This window comes from Uranotaenia lowii, chromosome 2 (assembly GCF_029784155.1).
Source record: "Uranotaenia lowii strain MFRU-FL chromosome 2, ASM2978415v1, whole genome shotgun sequence".
Lineage (NCBI taxonomy): Eukaryota > Metazoa > Arthropoda > Insecta > Diptera > Culicidae > Uranotaenia > Uranotaenia lowii.
Window position 1 is genome coordinate 319314145 of NC_073692.1, and position 21490 is coordinate 319335634.

Consider the following 21490-nt stretch of genomic DNA (forward strand, 5'->3'; position numbering starts at 1 on the left):
AAAAATCTTTTTAATATTTTGTGGCAGGAAAGCCAGCGTACTTCTGTGTAGTAGGGAATTTTGTGAAAATTTAAGACGGGGCTACGCGGGCCGCATTGACCAAGGCCGCGGGCCGCATGCGGCCCCCAAACCCCCAGTTTGACATGCCTGGTGTAGATTGTAGATATAAATATATATTAAAGTTTCTACAAGGGTCCTCTGACAACGCCAGTTCCTATGGATACTTTTCCACCGTACTGCCTATGGTCGAGACCATCCAATTGTCGAATGCTGTGAATGTTTCAATTTAGGGTATCATCTGTTGGATTTTGAAATGTGTAAACTTTCATTCAAATTTTCCAAGTACCTACTCTTTAACACTCAAAGAAAAAAATCGGTTCCCACATAACTACTCTTGCTGCATCAGTCAACCTACAGAATAGACTTGAATCGACTGAACTCAGAAATACAGCATTTTTTCTTATAGGGATCATTGCGGAGAGTCTTAGCTTAAAGTTCCCACGTCTGCCATCAGATGTCCTAACTTTTTCCAATGTATTCGCAACACCGATATCTGGTGGATGGATTTTTTGCTTCATTCTTTTCAGGAGCATCAAAATGGAATCAGTTAATTTTTCAAAAGTATTTATTTCCAATAAGCTTGAGTTTCTGTTAAATTGCTCACCAATTCAATAATGCTTAAGTCTACAAGCTAACATCTGGAATTGATAATGTTTTCTTCAGAAAACTTTGAGTTTAGAGACTATTTCTTCGACACTCGCGAAGGCTGAAGCGAAGAGAACCGCATGGCGGTTCCTCTGCTCGTGCCATTCAACCCTTTTCACCTAACTTTTGTTCCTTCTGCAAAAAGTTTTCTTAATAATAAAAACGCATTAACTTCAATAATGTTTCACTCTGGCGTCTGAGACATGATGTTATGGGTTTGCTGCTCATTCCTCTGCATCGGCGTACTTATCCTCGTCTGCAATTAGAGTCAGGATTGTTATCTTGAGCGTAGAAAACGAACATTAGTTGGCATGCGAGTGAACATATTTACAGGGTTAACTAATCTTACCATCTAGTTGAAGGTTCCGCATGTCATCCACCTCTTGGAGATCATCCTCCTCGGCTTCCATGTAGTCCTCATCCTCGCTGATATCGCCTGGATCGGGATTTCGCACCTGGCCTTCCCGGAAAGCTAGGTACATCTCGTCGACCATTTCCGGCCTCGGCGGTTGCAACCACATTTCCGTCATTTCGTTTTCCGATCCACCCGATTCATGGCCCTCGTCCAGATCATCTCCATCGCCTTCCTCGTCGCCATTCTGCTGAGCTGCGACTTCGTAGAAGCCCGGCCAAACCAGGTTGATGTCCAACATCAAGTAAATGCACTTTTCCGGATTGTGAGACACCGCCTGGACCCCAACTCTAGGCCATGGAATGGAAATACTGCTGTTGCGTGCCTGACAGGTCCATATCAACGAACTGAAAACGGAAATGGTTTTACTCAATTGAGTTGTGAAAAAATACTTTTAACACACCTATCAGTAGCGTAGAGATCTCCTACCGGTTCGACGACACTGGTCCCGATTGTAAGTTTGACCTCACTGGCCCAGTAAATGATGCCTTCTACCGGGGCGAAGGCTTCTCCGATTGTGACCATGGTTTTAGCGGTTTGCGAGATTCACTTTCCGGAAAGAAGTTACGCTCTGAAACCAATCAGAAAGGATGCGTTTTAAAGCTTCAATAAATTGATGCCACTTGCGGATACTTACTTTTGTGAAAAAGCTACTTTTTAATACTTAAAATTGTGGAATAAAGGATAAATACTACACGCAATCTTTATGCTTTTTCAGACATACACGCCTGTTTAATGTTTTGCTTCGGATTAAAAATGTAAACAATGGCGATGACAGCGATTTGACGTTCGACGCTTGAAATGTTCCTCAAGTGAAGATTTATTTTCGAACAGGGCGTATTAACGCAAAAGTTCGTTTTAGGATCTGCGTAAAGAAAATCACATGATAAAATTTTAGTTATTGTTCAAAGGCCTTCTTATTGATTGTTTGCACCATGCGGTAAATTTTTATTGAAACAACGACTAAAAAGTGTTGATTTATGTTTTCCAAAACAGATCAGTAGAACGTCCCATACTTTTTTTTTAAATAGAAAAGAAAAGGAAAAAAAACTGAATTGCAAAAGAGTATCATGCGATTTAAAAAAAATGATTATGAATAACAATACTAAATGTGTTTTATTTTATTAAATTATTTTGTAGTTCCAATCTTGAATTTTTCTTTTTCTTTGTTGATTATGAGCATCATACGATTTGAAAAAAATGATTATGAATAACAATACTAAATGTGTTTTATTTTATTAAATTATTTTGTAGTTCCAATCTTGAATTTTTCTTTTTCTTTGTTGATTATGTTCCGAGTTATGGAGTTTCCACTGTGTATTTTGATTGAAATATTGCAAGCCGGTTAATGAAAATCGGAAGCGCGCCAAATAATGGCAGAATTTAGCATGAAAAAAAAAATCAAAATAATCGACACTAAACAACAAAGCCTTGAGATAGTTCAAAGAGTTATTAATTGCGTTATTTTTGAGATTCTCAAAGGTCTTGATAATTTTTCAAACAAGGGTTATAAAAAATTACAATTAACTACAATTTTGAACTTCGTTTCCAAAATAAACATGGAAAATAAACTGCTCGCACAGATGATCCAAAAACTAGGATTGTCTGACCACGAAAATCTTGCCCCGTAAGTAAAATTTGATTCTTGTCTAATAATACACGCACGCAAAAGTAAATTAATGAATACTCGGCACACAAAAAACTCAATGAGTTAAATGCCTTAATAAAACTTATTGTAAAGAAAATAATAATTTCAACAAACAGAGTAAGTTCACCGGTTTAAGAAGCTTATAAAATACTAGGTAAAAAACTGATATACTCAAGCAATAAGACATTTTTTTCATTTTTTTTTGTAATTTAAATTATAATTGTAATCGTAATTGTTGATTTATTTACACATTTACAATTACAAGTACAAAAAAAAAAGAATGAAATGTCTTACTGCTTGAGTATATCAGCTTTTTAAAGTAAAAACGTAAAAATTTCTCTTTTAGCAAATCCACTGAACTGCTACGGCTCCTGCAAGTCAAATCATCTGGCGGGGTGGCCAATCTCGGTGACTATGCCCGAGCTACAATCTGTATCGATCTGGCTTCCGGCTTGCTCGGTTTACCCTTCGATCTTGAAACTGGCCTTAAGATGTCCGGGCTCAAGAAAACGGTCTACACCAACAGCAAACGAACGGTGGAAAAGATACTGGATATCAGTAAAGTTTTCGGAATCAATGAGATCTGCGTCCAGCTTGGGTTGAGCCAGGTAATGAACAATTCATTAAATCTATAGGAATTGATTTTCATTCAATAATTTCAATCTTCAACAGGTCAAAAACGAAGCCCTGGTCCTGCTGGAAAGTTACAAACGATTCGTCGACGGTGGCAATGTGGCACTGGATCTGACTCATCCGCAGTATGCAACGATGGCAGTCTTCCAGGCTTGCAAGAGGCTCAAAGTTAAACCACCCAAAACCAAACTGGTTCCCTTCAGTCATTTGAAACCGGCCCAGTGGGCTTTGTTGGAAAAGAACTGGGAAAAGTTCATGGCGAGTTCTGCACTGCCAGATTCATCCAAAACGAAAAAGCAACCAGCAGTTGAACAAACATTCATCGAACCCAAGGAGGAAGTTATCGTACAAGCTCAAAAACACAGTTCGGTGGAAGCGATCGAGCCTTACGTGAGCTGGAAGAAGCGAATGTTGGAGAAGGCCTATCGAGAGTTGAAGGCAATGGAGACCGCTCGATAAGATGATCGAGCTCTACTAAATGATTAAAATACTCCCGTTTTTTCCAGACCATTAGATGTTAAGAATTGTTAAAGTAAGTTATTTTTCCATATTGAAGAAAGTTAAGAATAAAAATAGAAAAATTAAACAAGGTATTTTGCTATTGATTTTAAAACTGGCCATTCGGATTTTTGTTCTCAAAATAAATTCGATTGGTCAGTTTCAGTTGAATCTGAAATCTGAATCTGAAATCTGAATCTGAAATCTGAATCTGAAATCTGAATCTGAAATCTAAATCTGAAATCTGAATCTGAAATCTGAATCTGAAATCTGAATCTGAAATCTGAATCTGAAATCTGAATCTGAAATCTGAATCTGAAATCTGAATCTGAAATCTGAATCTGAAATCTGAATCTGAAATCTGAATCTGAAATCTGAATCTGAAATCTGAATCTGAAATCTGAATCTGAAATCTGAATCTGAAATCTGAATCTGAAATCTGAATCTGAAATCTGAATCTGAAATCTGAATCTGAAATCTGAATCTGAAATCTGAATCTGAAATCTGAATCTGAAATCTGAATCTGAAATCTGAATCTGAAATCTGAATCTGAAATCTGAATCTGAAATCTGAATCTGAAATCTGAATCTGAAATATGAATCTGAAATCTGAATCTGAAATCTGAATCTGAAATCTGAATCTGAAATCTGAATCTGAAATTTGAATCTGGAATATGAATCTGAAATCTGAATCTGAAATCTGAATCTGGAATCTAAATCTGAAATCTGAATCTGAAATCTGAATCTGAAATTTGAATTCTGAAATCTGAATCTGAAATATGAATCAGAAATCTGAATCAGAAATCTGATCCTGAAATCTGAATCTGAAATCTGAATCTGAAATCTGAATCTGAAATTTGAATCTGAAATCTGAATCTGAATCTGAAATCTGAATCTGAAATCTGAATCTGAAATCTGAATCTGAAATCTGAATCTGAAATCTGAATCTGAAATCTGAATCTGAAATCTGAATCTGGAATCTGAATCTGAAATCTGAATCTGAAATCTGAATCTGAAATCTGAATCTGAAATCTGAATCTGAAATCTGAATCTGAAATCTGAAATCTGAAACTGAATCTGAAATCTGAATCTGAAATCTGAATCTGAAATCTGAATCTGAAATCTGAATCTGAAATCTGAATCTGAAATCTGAATCTGAAATCTGAATCTGAAATCTGAATCTGAAATATGAATGTGAAATCTGAAATCTGAAACTGAATCTGAAATCTGAATCTGAAATCTGAATCTGAAATCTGAATCTGAAATCTGAATCTGAAATCTGAATCTGAAATCTGAATCTGAAATCTGAATCTGAAATCTGAATCTGAAATCTGAATCTGAAATCTGAATCTGAAATCTGAATCTGAAATCTGAATCTGAAATCTGAATCTGAAATCTGAATCTGAAATCTGAATCTGAAATCTGAATCTGAAATCTGAATCTGAAATCTGAATCTGAAATCTGAATCTGAAATCTGAATCTGAAATCTGAATCTGAAATCTGAATCTGAAATCTGAATCTGAAATCTGAATCTGAAATCTGAATCTGAAATCTGAATCTGAAATCTGAATCTGAAATCTGAATCTGAAATCTGAATCTGAAATCTGAATCTGAAATCTGAATCTGAAATCTGAATCTGAAATCTGAATCTGAAATCTGAATCTGAAATCTGAATCTGAAATCTGAATCTGAAATCTGAATCTGAAATCTGAATCTGAAATCTGAATCTGAAATCTGAATCTGAAATCTGAATCTGAAATCTGAATCTGAAATCTTAATCTGAAATCTGAATCTGAAATCTGAATCTGAAATCTGAATCTGAAATCTGAATCTGAATCTGAATCTGAAATCTGAATCTGAATCTGAAATCTGAATCTGAAATTTGAACCTGAAATCTGAAACTGAAATCTGAATCTTAAATCTGAAATCTGAATTAGGCTTGCTTGTGATACTCACTCGTTAAGAAAGTTTAATGAAAGCATCAAATATTCTTTAATCGGGATTTAAAGCTCACTGTAATTATGCAATTTATTTCAATCTTCGGTCAACGGTTCTTGAACTTTTTTATTTTCTTTATTTTACTGTTTTTTTCACTACCACAAACCATGTCTTGTTTCTAGTGTTGTGGTCAAATGGTGAGATTCTGCCTGAACTATTCCATTCAAATTGTCCTTTGAACGGCTACGCGATTTTTTTTCCGAATGCATATAGTCAATCGAATCCGTTAATTCGGTTTTGGTTTCGAATATTCAATACATGTATTGTTTACCGCACTAAATTGCAAGAGGATTTACCGGTTTGAAGTGCTTCAAGTATCCAGACAGATTTTCTATTATTTGGTTTTTTAAACTACATACTCCATCATCCGTTTGTGGGATTTTTTGAGATTTACTTTGTAATAGCCGTAAATGGTTTCGAATCTGCGCCAGGATTTTAATTTGTAGGTCGTGTGTGAAATTTTAAAATTTATTTTTTATACTATCGTTCACAGACTACCAGACGGCCTTCGTAGAAAATATCCTATCTCAGAATGCTTGAATAGTTTTTTGAAGGTTTCACAATTTCTTCTGCCTTTTCACGGCAACTCAACTGTCACAAACTGTAACAATGGTAAATGTGAATGACTATTTATTTGATTTTTTTCTCGCGTGTACGAATTAGAACCTCAGATAGTCTGTGAATTGAGTTCAAATTTCATATTTTCCCAAACTGTTTTTCTCATCCGCTGTAAAATGGTTTAACTATTTCTCTTCAATTTTCGCCATTTAATCTATTAGTAGTAAGGTTGCATGCTTGTGGGCGCTAATGTTTGTTCTATTTTTTTTTTGGTTCAGGTAGTGTGAAACAGACTGTCTTTATTAGTTTTGTGGGTGCGCAAAATGGTTGTTTTACTGTTGTTTGTCTAAAATTCGCTTATCCATTTGATGGTTTATTCGAGTTGTGGCTTGTTTTGTTTTAATTATAATTTCCTTTAAAGGTAAATTTTTTCATTTGGATATTTATGTATTGTGTTTTCTTCTTCTTCTTAAATTTACTAATATTATGACTAGATTCTGATATAAGTTATAAAATGATAACAAGTGTACTGTTTTCTGGTTTAAATTGTAATCGACTTGGGATCATACATGCCGCGCATATTAACCTCGATCAAAATACTTGGTTGATGGTTTTGAGAAATATTTCTGAAATTTAGTTTTATCATTGAATTCAATCGTTTAATATAGTTTCATATTAATTGTGTAGTTTAGTTTGTTTGTTTCTTTCATTTAAAGTTATAAATTTGTAAAAGTATGACAGGGCAACCGGCTAGTTCTTTTTTTTTTTTAATCGCGTCGGTCTTCTTATTCATTTCCCGGTTTGGTTTCTTTGCGAACTTTGTGACCCCTGAAAGAGGCCTGAATTTTGGTGGCCGCCTTTTGCAGATCCGGATCATCCATGTCGATATCGAGCTCTTCTGCCACCTGGAAAGAAGATACAAAAATGGAATGAATTTTTGAATGAATAACTTTTTTTTTAATACACAATTCTAAACAGAGAATCCAGAATCAATACTCATAATCAGAATGTAGTTCAGAATTCTAGGGAATCAATGTTCAGACTGAGAAGAATAATTGGTTTGCTCAACCATTCTGGACCCGTCCACCAAAAATCGTTGTGGACGATAGCTTCTGGAGAAATCCCACGTGAAATTAAATCTGCTGGATTTTGCTTTCCAGCTACATGTTGCCATCTACAATCTTCTGTGAGAATCTGAATTTTACTCACTCGATTTGCTACGTACGTGTTCCAATTAGTCGGCGTAGAGTTTAACACGTTCGTCGCCACGCTCAGTTTGGTAGTTTTGCTAGCCGGGCCCAAAAAAATTTTCAGAGAGAGAAAGCAAAGAGGGGAACTCCTATATTTGAAACGTGTGGCGAAGCTGAGCGGTAAACTCCAGTAAGAGAGCGTCACCTGCTTTTTGATGTGACGGGGCCCCCCAGGAAATACACCCGTCTGCCGAATATGGGTGACGTGGCGACGAACGTGTTAACCAGTGAAGCACATGTCGTGATTTTACGAATCTCAATTCAGAGATTCACTTAAACACGTCTGTCGCTCGCAAGAATAGATCAATGACTCACTTTGTTTTGTTTGTTTGTCAAGTGCTGCCAAAATAGCAAATGTTCTCATAGAAATTTATTTTATTTTATTCATCTACAGTGTTGCCGAATACAACTATTATTTTATTTTATTCCTAATTAAATTTGATTTATTTTCTGCATATTCTTCATCTCATCCCTACATTCCTTCTCACCTCTATTCTTAATTAAAACTTTTCACACATCAACATTTGTTTTTTTTCTTTAGTGCAAAATTTTATTTACCAAATATGCTCAATTTTTATTCCATATTCCACATCTTTATTCTCCATCCTACAAATTTTATTTAATTTCTGCTTATCCTTCATCACATTTCTACATTCCTTCTCAACTCTATTCTCAATAGAATCTTTAATTTACCGACTTTTGTTTTTCTAAAATACAACATTTTATATCCCCAATATCCCTCATCTCAATTCTACATTCCATTCTCTGCACAAGCTTTTCAAATCTTTTTTTTTTTTTGGCATATTCTTCATTTCATCCGAAAATATTCTTCACAAAAACCTTCCCAATTTGTACTTTCTCTGTCGCTCTGCTTTTATTTACCAGAGCCGGAACAATCCGCAAAAAAAAAACATTCTTAGCAACAGCTTTCTCAAACTGTGCTTTCCTTGTTACTCTGTCTCTGTTTACAAGAGTCGGAATAATTCGATAGTATTCTAAGAAACAGCCTGCCCAACCAGAAGGCTTATTCAAAACAAACGATCAGCAGCAGCAGCCTTAAATATCTGCGCTTTTAACGGCAATTCCGTCTTATTTCCACCGGAAGGCCAAATCAAATCAATCAGCAGCAGCAGCCTTAAATATCTGCGCTTTTCAGGGGCAATTCCGTCTTATTTCCACCGGAAGGCCAAATCAAAACAATCAGCAGCATCAGCCTTAAATATCTGCGCTTTTAACGGCAATTCCGTCTTATTTCCACCGGAAGGCCAAATCAAAACAATCAGCAGCAGCAGCCTTAAATATCTGCGCTTTTCAGGGGCAATTCCGTCTTATTTCCACCGGAAGCCCAAATCAAAACAATCAGCAGCAGCAGCCTTAAATATCTGCGCTTTTCAGGGGCAATTCCGTCTTATTTCCACCGGAAAGCCAAATCAAAACAATCAGCAGCAGCAGCCTTAAATATCTGCGCTATTTGTGCTTATCCTACCAACCACGCCATTGTCGTGATTTTACGAATCTCAATTCAGAGATTCACTTAAACACGTCTGTCGCTCGCAAGAATAGATCAATGACTGACTTTGTTTTGTTTGATTGTCAAGTGCTGCCAAAATAGCAAATGTTCTCATAGAAATTTATTTTATTTTATTCATCTACAGTGTTGCCGAATACAACTATTATTTTATTTTATTCCTAATTAAATTTGATTTATTTTCTGCATATTCTTCATCTCATCCCTACAGCACACATGTCGAATCGGTCCAGAAAAACGTTCTGTACTCAATCTTTAGCGATTTCTTCACCTGGTGCATAAGTTCTGCAGCATTTAAAGCTCCGCATAGTTCCAATCTAGCAATGCTTTGGGTTTTCAATGGTGCTACTCTAGACTTAGAAGTAAGAAGCCTGACCATAATCTGACCTTCAATATTCTGACTCCGAATGTACAGACAAGCCCCATACGCTTTCTCAGACGCATCTGAAAAGCAGTGAATTTCAAGCAACGTGGGATTAGGAAGAACAACGCATCTGGGAATCCGAATATTGTTAAGCTGATGTAAAGTTTCGTGATAATTTTTCCATTGCTCGCCCACCATAGAAGGAACCGGTTGATCCCAATCTAACCTTTGATCTTTTTCATCGCGTAACGTCCAAAGGACCTGCATGAATACCTTCGCCGAAGTGATAGTAGCTCCTATCAATCCTAGTGGGTCGAAAAGCGTTGCGATGATTGACAATATTCGACGTTTGGTTAAAATTGCGTTATCTTCTAAAGGTGGAATGCTGAATTGGAATGCAAAAACATCAGACATGGGCATCCAAGTCAGTCCCAGTGTTTTTACCGTTGGATCTGGATCCAAAATGATGCCTTCGGTTTGTTTCAAAGCCAGGTTTTCCTCTGCAATATTCTTGAGAGCCTCTGGACAGTTTGAAGCATACTTTCTGAGCCGAAATCCACCAGTAGCCATCAGATCTTCCAATTCGTTAGCCAATCTCTCTGCTTCTTCTAAGGTTTCAGCCCCGGTAAACACGTCGTCCATGTACGTATCCTGGAGAACGGCCTGGGATGCTAATGGAAATCTGTGTCCTTCATCTGTGGCTAGTTTCTGCAAGGTTCTCGTGGCTAGAAACGGTGCAGGTTTGGTTCCGTATGTGATTGTGCTTAGTTCGTAGGTTTGAATTACTTCATTTGGGGATGCTCTCCAAAGAATAGATTGCAACGGACTGTCGTGTGGATTAACATTTATTTGGCGAAACATTTTCTCAACGTCGGCTACCACCATGATGTGTTTCGTGCGACAACGGAGAATAATTGATCTCAAATCTTCCTGTACGACAGGCCCTACATACAAAGCATCGTTTATTGAGACCCCTGAGGATGTTTTACAGGACGCATCGAATACTACCCTGACCTTAGTTGTCGTACTGGCTTCCTTAACCACTGGGTGATGCGGCAAAAAACATCGTTTTACCGGCTTCTGACTCAAAACTGAATTCTTTAAACAATCTAACTCAAAATCTGACGGTTGGGCTGAAGTAAAACGTTCTCTCGATCCAGACTCAACATTCTCATTACAAACTGATTCCTTAGCTTGGAATCTCTGACACAAACTCAAATCTGACTCCTCAATCAGTTTCATGTGGCCTAATTTCAGATATTCATCCATGAATGAAACGTATTGTGACCTCAAATTCTCATCTCTCGATAGTCTTCTCTCCGTGGCTAGAAAACGTCGCACTGCGATCTCCTTAGATTCGCCCAAATGCGCCAAAACGTCTTCATTTTTCGGTAGTGAAACTAAATAGCGACCATCAGGCCCGCGCTTGACATTCTGAGTAAACAATTCCTCACATTTAGCTTCTTCAGGAGAGTACGAATGGGCTGACTCAATCTCCTCACAGGACCAAAATCGAGTCATTAGGTTTTCTAGGGATTCTTCCGATGTATGAGTGTTATAAATAACCTGCGTGGACTGTATAGGCTTAGAAATCCCACCACAAACAACCCATCCAAAGACCGAGTGATTCAAAGTTGGTAACTGATCGCCCAGTGCGATCTTTTTTCCACTATCGAAAAAGTCAAAAAAAGATTCGATACCCAAAACTATGTCTACCTCTCCAGACACATTAAATGACGGGTCTGCCAAGTGAATTCCTTCTGGAATGTCCCATCGAACAACATTAATGGAGGTTGTAGGCAAGTTAACTGTGACCTTTGGCAAAACTAAAAACTGCATCGATAGAGTAAACCTTGAACTCCGAGATCGAATAGTGGCTTGAACACGCTGTTTAACCTTTGTGACCACTTGACCAATTCCAATGACTGATATGTCCACCCTTTCCCTTGAAACTCGTAATTTCTGACTCAACCGCTCCGTCAAAAGATTACTTTCTGACCCAGAGTCCAAAAGCGCACGTGCCGAGTATTGATTGCCGAAATCATCTTCGATAACGACGATTGCAGTTGCCAAAAGAATCTGAGAAGAGTGATGCTGAGCGGAGTTACAGGATTGCATATCAGTAGCGGCAACATTTGCCACTGGGTTGGGCATGGATTGATGGATTTTCTTGGGCTCCGATGATTCTTCTTGGCGTTGTGAATTGGTGTGCACCGTCCCGACCTTTTCGGTGTTGAAGCAAACCAAACTGTGATGTCGGCCTTTACAATGACGACATGAAAACTTGGATCTACATTCTGACGCTCTGTGACCTTTATTGAAGCAAATTCCGACACAACATATTAATGCGTACCATCTTTTCTCTTTCTGACACAGACAATTTCAGAAAAACAGGGCATTGAAAAAGAAGATGATCTGACGAACACACAACACACAATCTGACTGGGTTTTGAACCGAGCTGAAACTTCCTCTTGGATATTGGTTCTGTTTAGGAAAGGGGGTAAATTGGGCAGTTCTAGGTTCTATGGGTTTACTTGGCAAAGACTCCAAAATCCGAACACGTCGTTGAAGGAACTCCGTCATATCATTGACAGAATCTTGATCCTTGGTAGCTGAAGTTTCTTCCCATCCTCTTCGTGTCGTAGGATCGAGACGTGAGGAGAGAATGTGGACCAACAGGAGATCCTTATAATCCCCTGGTTGAACGATCTGGTCCAGAGTCTGCACAATCCTTTAAAAACCTTCTAAGAGATTGTGCAGATCGGTAACGGATTCCTTCGTGAGAGTTGGAAGCTAAAATAGTGCTTGCACCTGACGTTTACGCAACAACTTATTGTTATTGTATCGCTTACTCAGTAGATCCCATGCGATCTGATAGTTAGCTCTGGTAATCTTCAATGGATCAATCAATGCCTTTGGTTCTCCTTGGAGGCAGCCTTTTAAATAGTGGAATTTTTCCACTTCGGGTAGATCAGTCTTCCAGTGTATAAGAGAGGTGTACAAGTCTCTAAAACTTAACCACTCGTCGATATTTCCGTCAAACGTCTGCAGTTTTATTTGGGGTAAGCGCACATGGTCTATGGTTGACTGATTGAGCGTATCGTTTCCTCTCACTGTCTGATTCAATTCTGTTGGTTCCTGCCTTTCCTTAATTCTTTCCACCAAGAAGGTTTTCGCGAAGTAGTAGCGATCATTAAACTCTGCGCCGTCCCTTTCACTGAAATCCTCTTCGGCCTTGTAGTCATCGTGTGATTGGATCTCGATAACTGTATCGTTGTATCGCTCCCACAGGTTTTCCAGTTCTTCCAACCGAACTTCAATCGCAGTAGTGACTGAATCTTCCTTGAAATCCTCCACGAAGCGCCAAATGTGGTTGACACCAGTTTGAATCTGCTTCAGTTTGGTATTCAACACCTTCAAGGATGATCCAACACCTGTCGCCCGTTTGGTAGTTGACGTAGAAGCCGGCATAACTATCGCTTACAGAACCGCTGACTCAAACAAAATATTATAACAGACACAAACTGACAATTTCGTTCCGAATTTACAAACCAACTGACCAATTGTACTGACTGTGGCTCGTGTAATTGAGCTAACTTGGTTCTTGATACTCAACAGCTATTTCCAATAAAATCGTTCATCAAAAGCTTTCAGCAAATTTATTCAAACAAAAAACTTCGGTCCAATACAAAATCAAATTTGCAAAATCTGACAGACTATGCTCATTCAAACTTGCTTAAATGTAACGACTCAATTCAGACACAGTCCATAAAAAAACCGACAAAATCAAACAGATTTCCGACACAACTCTGATGGTTACTGTTTCACAATTTCCCAAACAACTCTCAGTATTCCGATTCAAATCATAGATAACATCCAAAAGTGCTTAACGATCGATTGCTGCCAGCCGAAATATCATTCTTTTCAATCGTATAAAAATCCAGGAATATTCTTCAATTAATTTACAAGTACCCAGTATGCCACTCTCAGCATGCTCAAATATTCCGACATCCACAATACGATAAAAATCCAAAATCTTGGACAAAAAGGCAGAAAAGAACAATTTTTTCGCAGCTTACTGTAGATCATCAACTTCGCACAATGGTACAATGTTAAAATTTTTGACCAAAATTCACTTTTCAGCGATGACAATGCAGACTCAAAACTTCCGACTTTACCGACCAATAGGTGTAAAACACTTCAGACACAGACTGACAAAATGAGCAAAGGCCCAGTGGCCAATGACACTAGGGATACGGTAGTGGTTGAAGAGGATGCGCAACCAAATTAGCTTATTCAGTAATAAATTTATAAATTGTATTTTTCCAACACCATGGGTTTTATACATTTACCAAAAAATCCGACCATGCATCAGGGGGTGGTTGACCGCAAATTCTGACCGTCTTCAGGTGGGTTATGGGGTGGGGAACCTGACCAGGTACCAATCCGGATGCCTCACAGTTGCTCGAGACCGATGGTGTTCCAATTGGGATGTTGCTTTCCTAGCTCCGGGATGGCTGCCGTGTTGAATAAGCAATGGCGAAATTCCAAGCCAAGCTTATTACCGAAATGGCGGGTGGCGTATTCTTCCAAGGGTACAATGGGATGTTGGATGATCAAAATGGCCTCGGTGTCCGTTTTGGCGGCCCCTCCAGCGTGCACATCCGGCTCGAAGGACCAAAATGTAGGATCCTAAACCGGCTTACCGTGCAAAAGATGGTTCCACTGTAGACTTCGGTGCTCTAGTTGGTTGGATCCCACATCGACAGGCAAAAAAACAGCACGGGGCAGGGGACCACTTGTTGTTGATGATCGGCTGGGTTGCGGCTTCGAATTTGCTGGGCTTTCCGGTCCGTGGCGGCTTCAGATACTTACTTACTTACTTAATGATCCCGCGCCGATCCACCGGTGCATAGGGCCGTGGTAAAAGACCTCCACTGTTGACGATCCGGAGCCAGCGTCTTCACCTGGCCCCAGTCAAGATTCTCGTCGACAGTTCGGATTTCAGCGGCTAGGCTTCGCCGCCACGAGTTTCTGGGCCTGCCTCTTCTTCGATGACCTTCTGGATTCCAGTCAAGCGCCTCTCTGCAAATCTCGTTTTCATCTTTTCGCAGCGTGTGCCCAATCCATCTCCACTTACGTTCCCGAATCTCGATTTCTAGCGCCCTTTGATGACACCGGCGATGTAGTTCCTCATTCGAGATCCAGTTGCCAGGCCACCAAGCGCGGATGATATTCCGCAGGCAGCGGTTCACAAATACTTGCAGTTTTCGCGTCGTTACCGCATATGTGCACCAAGTTTCGCACCCGTACAGGAATACGGATTTGACGTTTGAGTTGAAGATTCGGATTTTTGTTCGTAGAGAGATCTGGCGTGACCGCCAGATGTTTCGGAGACTCGCAAACGCAAATCGGGCCTTTCTGATCCGGGTTTCGATGTCTTTCCTGGTACCACCATCAGGCGTTATCTGGCTACCAAGATACTGGAAGCACTCCACTTTCTCAACTTGTTGCCCAGCTACCATGAAACTGGAGGGATTTCCTGTGTTGATCCCCATCGACTTGGTCTTTCCGACATTGACCTTGAGACCTGCTGCCTTGGAACTTTCGGTGAGGTCGTCGAGTTTGCTCTGCATGTCCGGTTGTGTTTGGGCGAGCAAAACAATATCGTCAGCCAGGTCAAGGTCGTTCAGTTGCTCCATTGTTAAAGGATTCCACGGCAATCCTCGGTTCGGTGCACAGTCGATCGATCCAGTCAGAATCTCATCCATTACGATGAGGAAAAGTAGCGGTGATAAGATACATCCTTGTGGCTTCAGATGGTCATCGGCAAATTAAGGGTCACAACCGGATTCAAAAAACACTGACAAACTACATTTATTACCAACTAACAATTAATAAAATAAAAGGCGAAGTTCTGCCCAATCGCACTCGGTGGCTGATGATAATGGAATGCCATTCGTCTCCTGCTGATGATGATTCGGGGGCAGTAAAATGAGTTACCGATCTCTACGGTTAGACGCGGCCGTCGCGACGCTCAACGTTGTATGCAGGGCCGACTGGTTGACATTTGGTAGGCCTTGATTTTTGCATGCTGGCAGTTGCGATAGTATACTCGCTCCGTCTCGGACAGATCTTTTAATCATAATTTATGATATTGAATTCAGAGAATTCTGAATCATAATAGAAAGAGTGAAAATATCGGTTTAAAATTTTTCAGAATTGTGTAAAAAAATGTAGGTTATAAAAAAAAGAAATGAAATGAAAAAAAACTTAATATATTTTAAATTGTTTGTACCCTTTTTAATATAAAATTCAATTAAAAAAAATGACAAAACTGACAAATATGACAAAAATGACAAAAATGACAAAAATGACAAAAATGACAAAAATGACAAAAATGACAAAAATGACAAAAATGACAAAAATGACAAAAATGACAAAAATGACAAAAATGACAAAAATGACAAAAATGACAAAAATGACAAAAATGACAAAAATGACAAAAATGACAAAAATGACAAAAATGACAAAAATGACAAAAATGACAAAAATGACAAAAATGACAAAAATGACAAAAATGACAAAAATGACAAAAATGACAAAAATGACAAAAATGACAAAAATGACAAAAATGACAAAAATGACAAAAATGACAAAAATGACAAAAATGACAAAAATGACAAAAATGACAAAAATGACAAAAATGACAAAAATGACAAAAATGACAAAAATGACAAAAATGACAAAAATGACAAAAATGACAAAAATAACAAAAATGACAAAAATGACAAAAATGACAAAAATGACAAAAATGACAAAAATGACAAGAATAACAAAAATTCCATATAAAATTCCAAATAAAATTGTCCTTTTTTGAGTGTATTGATTGAACTTGACAATTATCAATTTTGATATTTGTATCAAACAAGCTATTTTTATAAATTTTTTGTCCTTTTATTTTATGGATTTTATTAATCATTGTTATCTTTTGACATTTGTCATTTTTGTCATTTTGATTATTTTTGTAATTTTTGTCATTTTTGTAATTTTTTGTAATTTTTGTCATTTTTGTAGTTTTTGTAATTTTTATAATTTTTGTAATTTTAGTAATTTTTGTAATTTTTGTCGTCTTTGTAATTTTTGTCGTTTTTGTAATTTTTGTAATTTTTGTAATTTTTGTAATTTTTGTAATTTTTGTAATTTTTGAAATTCTTGTAATTTTTGTAATTTTTGTAATTTTTGTAATTTTTGTAATTTTTGTAATTTTTGTAATATTTGTAATTTTTGTAATTTTTGTAATTTTTGTAATTTTTGTAATTTTTGTAATTTTTGTAATTTTTGTAATTTTTGTAATTTTGTAATTTTTGTAATTTTTGTAATTTTTGTAATTTTTGTAATTTTTGGAATTTTTGTCATTTTTGTAATTTTTTGTAATTTTTGTCATTTTGGTCATTTTTGTAATTTTTATCATTTTTGTCATTTTTGTCATTTTTTGTAATTTTTGTAATTTTTGTAATTTTTGTAGTTTTTGTAATTTTTGTAAGTTTTGTAATTTTTGTAATTTTTGTAATTTTTGTAATTTTTGTAATTTTTGTAATTTTTGTTATTTTTGTAATTTTTGTTATTTTTGTAATTTTTGTAATTTTTGTAATTTTTGTAATTTTTGTAATTTTTGTAATTTTTGTAATTTTTGTAATTTTTGTAATTTTTGTAATTTTTGTAATTTTTGTAATTTTTGTAAATTTTGTAATTTTTGTAATTTTTGTAATTTTTGTAATTTTTGTAATTTTTGTAATTTTTGTAATTTTCATAATTTTTGTAATTTTTGTAATTTTTGTAATTTTTGTATTTTTTGTAATTTTTGTAATTTTTGTAATTTTTGTCGTTTTTGTAATTTTTGTAATTTTTGTAATTTTTTAAATTTTTGTAATTTTTGTAATTTCTGTAATATTTGTATTTTTTTGTTATTTTTGTCATTTTTGTCAAATTTTTCATTTTTGTCATTTTTGTCATTTTTGTCACTTTTGTCATTGGTCATTTTTGTCACTTCTGTCATTTTTGTCATTTTTGTCATTTTTGTCATTTTTGTCATTTTTGTCATTTTTGTCATTTTTGTCATTTTTATCATTTTTGTCATTTTTGTCATTTTTGTCATTTTTGTCATCTTTGTCATTTTTGTCATTTTTGTCATTTTTGTCATTTTTGTCATTTTTGTCATTTTTGTCATTTTTGTCATTTTTGTCATTTTTGTCATTTTTGTCATTTTTGACATTTTTGTCATTTTTGTCATTTATGGCATTTTTGTCATTTTTGTAATTTTTGTCATTTTTGTAATTTTTGTACTTTTTGTCATTTTTGTCATTTTTTTTTTTAAATAACAAACAAATTTTTAAAATAATGAAAAAAAATACTGTTTCCTTAATCATCACGTCACAAACAATAAAGAAGTTCAAAATAATTGATGGTATGAGAAACGTATACAGATCGCTTGAAATCATCTTACTTACAGTCAGGCTATAAACCAACTCACCTTCTTGGTTAGCTCATCGATATCGACCTCCTCCTTTTTGTCGGGCTCGTCATCCTTCTTGTCGGCCTGATCTTTCCGGGCCATGTGACCCCGAAAGCATGACTGAATTCGGACGGCGGCATGGGTTAGTTCTGGAAAAAAGGAAATCGGAGGAAAGAAGAGAAGAATCGATATTTACTATTTGAAACCGAAACGAGCCGGGGAGGTTTTTCCCCTTCGATTGCATTGGCAGGGATTATTGTCTGGCCAAAGGTGGACACATAAAAATAGATTGCAAGTGCAGCTGAGTGCACAATTGTGTATGCATTGATAGGTGATTAATATACATGGATCCTGTCTAGAGACTAGAATTTGTACTAGTCTTTTCACCTTCATAGAGAGATTCTGTACGTATGTAAGTAAGTATAAGAAACTTGAGTACATGAGAAAATTCAAACAGATACAGTTATTTATCCTCAAATAATCGAACATTTTCAAAGAATGAAGTGTTAAAATTTTCCATATATGAAACTTTGTTTTAAAGATGTTTCCATAAATCTGAAATGATTTCCAGTTATTTCTTCCCAAAGCCAATTAAATTCAAACTTGTCTCGCCGGATCAGTTGTTGCTTTAAGCCGGTGCTGAGCTGCGGACGTGCTTCTTGGACAATTTCCAGCAATGGCACCATCATCATGATCCAAGAGAGTACATCCAAATCGATAAGTCGCTTATTGTTTTGCCAAAACCAACAAAACCGCGCCATAAAAACCGCCATCGATTGCCGGCTGGCTGGCCGACGACTGACTGTCAGCGACAAATATACATAAATTACAATCACGGTCGAAAAAACGAGGAGGGAGGACCACCAGAAGCAAAATTGTCCTAGCCGGGAGAATTTCCTGGTCTCTATCGGTGCACTGGCTGGTTTTCGACCGGATCTGGATTTTGTTGCCATATTATCGATTGCTTTCCCGCCCGATAGCTCACGTTGTGCCCGGAATGGGAAGGTAAATAGCTAATGTAGTGAAATCGAGAGGAAATCGCATATGAATCAGGAATCCAAGCCTTCATAATAAAGGAGATGAATTCTTCCGACTCGCCCTGGATGGGGTCTAACACTGGATTGCATCGACGGCCTGTTTACGGTTAGTATTTATACAAAGATTAAATGTGAATAAATCAATAGCCCGGTTTTCTGAGAGCCACGGCGATAGTGCTGAATGGAAATTGGATTTTGGCCAATGAAAATTTCAAACATATTCGATATTGGTATGCAATCAGGCACCATAAATCCATATCGGATGATAGGCACCCACTACGTTATTTAATATATTTTGTCGTTTCAGAGAAACTACTCAATTTTGTAGCTTATTTTCCACTTTGTTGTTCAGGATAGAAGTTAAGTTTTTCCAATTGAAATTCTAGTGGAAAACTACTTTATTCGAATAGCAGCGTGAGCAACCTTTTCAACTAGTGGACCAATTATAATTTCAAATCTTTTCGGCGGGCCGCACTTGGAATAAATTTGAAACTATACAATTTTTTTGCCAATCATTTGATTGAACACTATCTCCTGATTTTTACCAAATTTTAATTTATTCTACTCTAGGTGTCAGGGGTAAAATGCAACAAAATGCAAATCAAAGAAACACCTTGAAAATCTCGTTTCCATGTACTGGAATATGAATGTTTTGCATCACGCGTAAACATTGAAATTTCATTCATCCAAACATTTATTTTCATGATTTAAGATTGTAGAATATTTCGTAGTAATATGTAACCCCTTAATGTATGCAGCATTATAATTTTCAGAAAAAATGTGATTTTCAGATAAAAAAAATTACTGCAATTGGTGTTTTCATGCGTAATGGTCTTTAAAGCAACGCAAATATATTAAAAACTTTAAATTTCCATACGTTTTCATAAGATTCTTTATTAAAAACAAAGTTTGTTGCAAGTTACCCCATTTTCTAAGGAGGTTGAAAATCGCATTTTTTAAGAAAATTAAAAATAATTAAAGAAACCAATAATTTATCTAACTACGCTTATTTGATGTCCCATCATCCTTAAAACTTTTGATGCATAAGTGGTAGCATTAACTGGCAGGTTTCCAGCCCAAAACTTTTCGTTGACAAGTATTGCTTGTATTTTGGGAGATAAACAAGGAAAGAATTGAAAAATTTTATGGCTATTATTTGAGAAGGCTGATATCCGTTGAAGCTGCGATTCAGTCGGTGTTTCATAACGATTGGCATGATGAATTACTAAATATACAAGGAATACTGCCTCCAAATGCGACCGTTTTCCCTGCACAGCAATTAAACAGGTGTTAATACTCTGTTTCAGCTGGATCTGGAATCGTGCTTTATGCAAAAACTGTGGTTGTGTGAAAAAAAGTCAAACATGTTGTGTTTATGCCAAAGGAGGACAAACGGCTAAATATGTCATATCTTTTACCAAATTCAACATTAAGAGTAATTTGTAAGATCAATCGGCAGGAAACAGAAAACGTCATCAAAAATTTGAATCCTTGATTTGGGAAAAAGGTGGTTTATCATATACATTATAGATGGCGCAAAAATTTAAGTCGATAACTTTCCTCATAGGACGCTATTCGGAAACCACTTGACAGAACGTCACAAAAATTTACTCATGTAGATACACATTACACATTGCATTACACATTACATTACACCAAGTTTCACACCCATACAACAATACGGATTTCACTTTTGAGTCGAAAATTAGGATTTTCGTTCGTAGAAAGATCTGGCCTGACCGCCAGATGTTTCGGAGACTCGCAAATGTAAATCGGGCCTTTCTTATCCGGGTTTCGATGTCTTTCTTTGTACCGCCGCCATCAGATTTTATCTGGCCACCAAGTTATTGGAAGTACTCCACTTTTTCATTTTGTTATAATATTTTTTCATTTTGTTTCCCAGCTACCACGAAATTGGAAGGATTTTCTGTTTTGATTTAAATCGACTTGGTCTTTCCGACATTGACTTTGAGACCTGCTGCCTTGTAGCTTTCGGTGAGGTCGTCTAGTTTGCTCTACGTGTCTTGTTGTCTTTGGACGAGCAGAACAATATCGTCTGCAAGGTCAAGCTCGTTTAGCTGCTGCATTGTCGAAGGATTCCACCGTAATCCTCGGTTTGATCTACAGTCAATCGATCCAGTCAAGATCTCGTCCATTACGATGAGAAAAAGTAGTGGTAAAAAATACATCCTTGTCTCACTCCAGCAGTTACCGGGATTGGTTCGGACAAGACTACAAGACACCGTCGTGCAAGACCTTGCACGGAAATGCCTCGTACTGTGCTTCGATGAGATAGACTAGTTTCTCTGGGACTCCTCGTCGGCTTAGAGCAGCCCAGATGTTT

The 21490-nt window shown here is 36.8% G+C and overlaps 3 protein-coding genes across 4 annotated transcripts in view; 1 reads left to right on the forward strand and 2 right to left on the reverse strand.

Moving 5' to 3' along the window:
• Positions 1-607: 607 nt before the first annotated feature.
• Positions 608-1906, reverse strand: LOC129746903 (methylosome subunit pICln). 2 transcript variants are annotated; one of them, XM_055740833.1, is made up of 4 exons: positions 1755-1906; positions 1521-1688; positions 1055-1464; positions 608-961 (listed from the first exon to the last, which is right to left on the reverse strand). In XM_055740833.1, exons 2-4 carry the CDS (start codon positions 1640-1642, stop codon positions 930-932), a joined length of 564 nt encoding a protein of 187 aa, XP_055596808.1. In that variant the 5' UTR covers positions 1643-1688; positions 1755-1906; the 3' UTR covers positions 608-929. The 2 variants fall into 2 exon arrangements, with proteins under 2 accessions (XP_055596808.1, XP_055596807.1); XM_055740832.1 differs by having other exon boundaries at positions 608-986.
• A 631-nt stretch (positions 1907-2537) lies between these two features.
• On the forward strand, positions 2538-3957 carry LOC129748725 (origin recognition complex subunit 6). The gene is made up of 3 exons (XM_055743418.1): positions 2538-2744; positions 3112-3373; positions 3438-3957. The coding sequence occupies exons 1-3, from the start codon at positions 2677-2679 to the stop codon at positions 3855-3857; spliced, it is 750 nt and encodes a 249-aa protein (XP_055599393.1). The 5' UTR covers positions 2538-2676; the 3' UTR covers positions 3858-3957.
• A 1924-nt stretch (positions 3958-5881) lies between these two features.
• Positions 5882-21490, reverse strand: part of LOC129746085 (neuromodulin) — a 483903-nt gene continuing 468294 nt past the window's right edge. Inside the window, exons 3-4 of the mRNA XM_055739546.1 lie at positions 18128-18258; positions 5882-7356 (exon numbers count right to left, since the gene is read on the reverse strand). Of these exons, the coding sequence (XP_055595521.1) occupies positions 7237-7356; positions 18128-18258 (251 nt within the window). The 3' untranslated portion in view covers positions 5882-7236. The remainder of the gene's footprint in view (positions 7357-18127; positions 18259-21490) is intronic.

What these genes read in the sequence shown, in the direction of transcription:
- LOC129746903 (XM_055740832.1), bottom strand. Translation starts at nt 1,642, where the DNA reads ATGGTCACAATCGGAGAAGCCTTCGCCCCGGTAGAAGGCATCATTTAC. An exon ending in GATCTCTACGCTACTGATAG is followed by an intron (nt 1,465 to 1,520) that starts GTGTGTTAAAAG and finishes TTCCGTTTTCAG; the next exon opens with TTCGTTGATATGGACCTGTC. An exon ending in GCGGAACCTTCAACTAGATG is followed by an intron (nt 987 to 1,054) that starts GTAAGATTAGTT and finishes TCTACGCTCAAG; the next exon opens with ATAACAATCCTGACTCTAAT.
- LOC129748725 (XM_055743418.1), top strand. Translation starts at nt 2,677, where the DNA reads ATGGAAAATAAACTGCTCGCACAGATGATCCAAAAACTAGGATTGTCT. An exon ending in GACCACGAAAATCTTGCCCC is followed by an intron (nt 2,745 to 3,111) that starts GTAAGTAAAATT and finishes TTTCTCTTTTAG; the next exon opens with CAAATCCACTGAACTGCTAC. An exon ending in TCCAGCTTGGGTTGAGCCAG is followed by an intron (nt 3,374 to 3,437) that starts GTAATGAACAAT and finishes AATCTTCAACAG; the next exon opens with GTCAAAAACGAAGCCCTGGT.